Raw genomic sequence first — 4,438 nt, 5'->3', positions numbered from 1 at the left:
CGAAGGTTCTGGAGGGGCACAGAAGAACAAGGTGAATCACAAGGGAAAAGGCAAGACACAAGGAACAGCTAGGAAAACTCGGGAGGGCTAAAAGCGGCTGCGGGTCTCGTGGAAAGGTTTACCGTAAGTCACAGTACGATCTGGCACTGGAGCGAAGGCTGGGCAGGGTTCTTATAGGTGGGTGATTGGGAATGGGTCGCAGGTGTGCTGATTGGGGATAGGGAACAGGTGCGGTGTCAACTAGGAGCTGGACGCTCCAGCGATGATCGCCAGGGCCTCAAGGTGGTGCCAGATGGACAGTTAGGAGGAGGGACCTTAACAGGGTGTGTGTGTTTGTGCGTGCGTGCGTGCGTGCGCGTGTGTGTGTGTACCTGCATAAGCACTGAAGAGAGTGGCATACTGCTTCTCGACAAGGGGAACACGGAGTGACAGAAGTCTTATGCCAGTTGGTGTCTACCAGTAGTAGATACCAGTAGATACCAGTAGTAGATACCAGTAGTAGATACCAGTAGATACCAGTAGTAGATACCAGTAGATACCAGTAGATACTAGTAGTAGATACCAGTAGATACCAGTAGTAGATACCAGTAGATACCAGTAGTAGATACCAGTAGATACCAGTAGTAGATACCAGAAGTAGACACTAGTAGAAATTTACCATAATACCAGTAGTAAATACCAGTAGTAGATACCAGTAGATACCAGTAGTAGATACCAGTAGATACCAGTAGATACCAGTTGTAGATACCAGTAGTAGACACCAGTAGATACCAGTAGTAGATACCAGTAGTAGTTACCAGTAGTAGATACCAGTAGTAGTTACCAGTAGTTACCAGTAGTAGTTACCAGTAGTAGATACCAGTAGTAGTTACCAGTAGTAGATACCAGTAGTAGTTACCTGCGTGCTGAAATTATTTAGAGTCACCAAGGGATGCGTACACTCCAACACCACTTCTTCACCGTGGGGAGATGTACTCTGGTGGCAAGGTGTGTGTGTGTGTGTGTGTGTGTGTGTGTGTATGTATGCTCCGGTGGGAAGGAGGAAATCTAGGACGACCAGCACCTCCTCCCAGCTGCAGGAGGACGTCTATGTTCTCCCCTAGCCTTATGGTGCTCCCCTAGCCTTTGTCTTTCTGGAGTTACCCACAAGGCAGTGGGACATTGGTAGGCCGATGCCAGGCCTGTGCATCGCACCTCTGGCGACTACTGCAGCTCTGCCATCCCCTGCCAAGTTATCCTGGGGCCAGGAGGATACCCGGTTACCGTGTGGCCACCAGGAGGCCTGACAGTCTTGGTGAAGAAGAGGCTTGTTCTGGCAAAGGAAGACTTACACACAAAGCTGCTTCCTGGTTCATCACTAGGGCTAGCCAGCGACCACACACACACACACACACACACACACACACACACACACACACACACACACACATGCACACAAATCTGCAGACACATTTACCATCTGTTTGTTTTAATGCAGTCACTCTCATCCCCCCATCCCTCCATCCCCCCATCCCTCCATCCCTCTATCCCATCCTCCCAGGTACAGGCGGAGGTAAAGAAGGCGTGGTTAAGGCGGAGCCTAGCGCTGGACCTGAAGCAGAAGGCCCGGGTCACCAGCAGCGGAGGCGGGACTAGCTGTTACTATGGCGGCATGATGTCACACACCACCACCCACAGCGTGAGCCTGTCGGTAGCCAATCCCAGAGGACTGTCTCTGGGTGGGGGAGGGGCTGGGGTGTGTGTGGGAGGAGTCAGGCAGCCACGCCTCCCCTCCTTCCACCCTGTCACCAGCCTGCCTGGCCCCACCCCCTCCCTCACCAATCTGCCTGGCTACTTACCAAGTGACACAGGGAACCCCTCTGGTGGGGCCGGGGGGGAAGGGGGGGGCGAAGGGGGAGGGGGGGCTTCTCCCAGACTCCCTAGCGGCAGCGAGGGGGGCGGAGGAGGAGAAGGAAAGACAGGAGGAGGGGACTCCACCCCCAGAGGCTCCCTGAGAGAGCAGGAGACCGTCCTCTGAACCTCTGTCTGTCTGTCTGTCTGTCTGTCTGTCTGTCTGTCTGTCTGTCTGTCTGTCTGTCTGTCCGTCTGTCTGTCTGTCTGTCTGTCTGTCTGTTTGCCTGTCTGTCTGTCTGTCTGTCTGTCTGCCTGTCTGTCTGTGTAACTATGAGACGGGAACTGTGAGACAGTAACTATGAGACAGTAACGATGGTAACTATGAGGTGTCACATTTCTGCAAGAAAAAGTGTTTGAAACGTTTATTTCATCCATAAACATTTCCCTTTTGTACAATATATTATCTCTGTGTTTGTTGTTGGGCAACATTGGACACACTGCTCCTCCGTGAGATGATACTGTGTGTGTGTGACAGCTACTACCCTATGCTAGCCTTAAAAAGCAACACACACACACAAACACACACGCACACACACACACACACACACACACACACACACCACACACACACACACACACACACACACACACACACACGCACGTACGCACACACGCACGCACACACGCACACACACACACACACACACACACACTCTTTAGTGGTAATCCTCAAAAGGCATTCTTTGGCTGTAACCGTCTTCCTGCTGCTGAGAAGCTCCTGGTCAATATTGACCTCTGGGTTTACTCAGCCTGACACACACACACACACATGCACACACACACACACACACACACACACACACACACACACACACACACGCACACACGCATGGGGGGGGGGGGGGGGTGTCAGTGTCTGTCTGCTGGACTGGAGACTTGGTGGCAAACCTGGCTCCCCCCTCCTTCCTCCCCTCCTCCACCCCCCACCCCCATACCAACACTTCTAATTATATCCATTAGAACAAATGGCTGATTCTACAGCGAGCCAAGGAGGACATTTGCCCAGAAGGATGAATGAAAGTTGTGAGCAGATGTGAGTTTCCACACTCTCCTCTGATGTCTGGTCAGAGGGACACTGAATGTTATTGAGAGGTTGTTTTTTAAACCAGTTATAAACCAGTTAAACCAGTTAAACCAGTCCTGTTAAATAACAACCTGGCCACACACACACACACACACACACACACACACACCTAACCATCCTTCTCACGGCTGGCTCCCTGACGCCCCCTGGTGGGTGACTAGTTGATGTGTTGCTGTGTAATTGTACATTAGTAATAATACTAATGCTAATACTAATAATAATAATAATAACAATAATCATAACAATAATAATAATAGAGGGGGGTAGTGGAGATGAAGAGGTCTTTAGAGTTAGGGATAGTACAGGGGGGTAGTGGGGATGAAGTGGTCTTTAGGAGGGACCGTTAAGATGTAGCCTGAAGAAATGGGTCTTCAATCTACGGTGGGAGATTGGTAATGACTCTGCAGTCATGACAGCAGTGGAAAGCTCGTTCCACCAGCGGGGCGCCAGGACAGTGAAAAGCTGTGACTGAGTAGTGCGGCTGCTGCATCCATGTAGAGGCGACGGTGCCAGGTGTGGTGGAACAGTGGAGTGATCAGGCAGGGGTTTGGGGGCTGACTATTGCTTGCAAGTAGGGAGGGGCTGTTCCCCTCGCCCCGTAGACGAGCACCAGGGTCTTGAATATGATGCGAGCTGCTACCGGGAGCCAGTGGAGGGTGCAGAGGAGGGGGGTGACATGGGAACATTTGGGGATATTGAACACCAGACGGGCGGCAGCATTCTGGATGAGCTGCAGAGGCCTGATGGTGGAGGCGGGGAGACAGGCCAAGAGTGCGTTGCAGTAGTCAAGGCGAGAGATCACGTGTTTGGACCAAAAGTTGTGCTGCTTCTCTGGTGAGGAATGAACATATCCTTCTGATGTTGTAGAGGAAGAATCTAGAGGAGCGTGCTGTCGTTGTGGTCTTCACCACACAGGATAAGTAGTTGTCAAGGATCACCCCAAGGTTCTTGGCTGTATGGGAGAGTAGAGTTCTCTACTGTGATGGAGAAGTCTTGGAGAGGGCAGGCTTTCCCAGGGAGGAAAAGCAGCTCAGTCTTGTTAAAGTTGAGCTTGAGGTGGTGGGCTGACATCCAAGCAGAAATGTCTGCAAGACATGCAGAGACACATGTTGCCACCTGTGAGTCAGAGGGGGGGGAGAGAGAGAAAGAGTTGAGTGTCATCTGCGTAGCTGTGGTAGGAGAAACCATGTGAGGAATTACAGAGTCAAGAGATTTGGCATAGAGGGAGAACCGTAAGGGCCCTAGGACAGAGCCCTGGGGGACCCCAGTGGTGAGGGCTCATGGAGAGGACAGCGATCCTCTCCACATCACCTGGTAAGAGCGATCGGCCAGGTAGGATGCAAAGCAGGAGAGTGTAGAGCCAGAGATGCCCAATTCTGAGAGGGTGGAGAGAAGGATTGGGTGGTTTACTGTGACGAATGCAGCAGACAGGTCCAGAAGAATGAGAACAGAAGACAGGGA

The 4,438-nt window shown here is 51.7% G+C and overlaps 1 protein-coding gene across 1 annotated transcript in view; it reads left to right on the top strand.

The window, feature by feature from the left end:
* Positions 1 to 2,017, top strand: part of pth3r (parathyroid hormone 3 receptor) — a gene marked incomplete at both ends in the record, with an annotated part of 11,405 nt that extends 9,388 nt beyond the window's left edge. Inside the window, one exon of the mRNA XM_083687543.1 lies at positions 1,541 to 2,017. Coding sequence (XP_083543669.1) covers positions 1,541 to 2,017 — 477 coding nt within the window. The remainder of the gene's footprint in view (positions 1 to 1,540) is intronic.
* Between the last annotated feature and the right edge of the window lie 2,421 nt (positions 2,018 to 4,438).

This window comes from Argentina silus (genome assembly GCF_951799395.1).
Source record: "Argentina silus genome assembly, chromosome: 16".
In the NCBI taxonomy this organism is placed as follows: Eukaryota; Metazoa; Chordata; class Actinopteri; order Argentiniformes; family Argentinidae; genus Argentina; species Argentina silus.
Note: the sequence above shows the minus strand (reverse complement) of the source record. Positions and strands in the feature narration are given on the sequence as shown.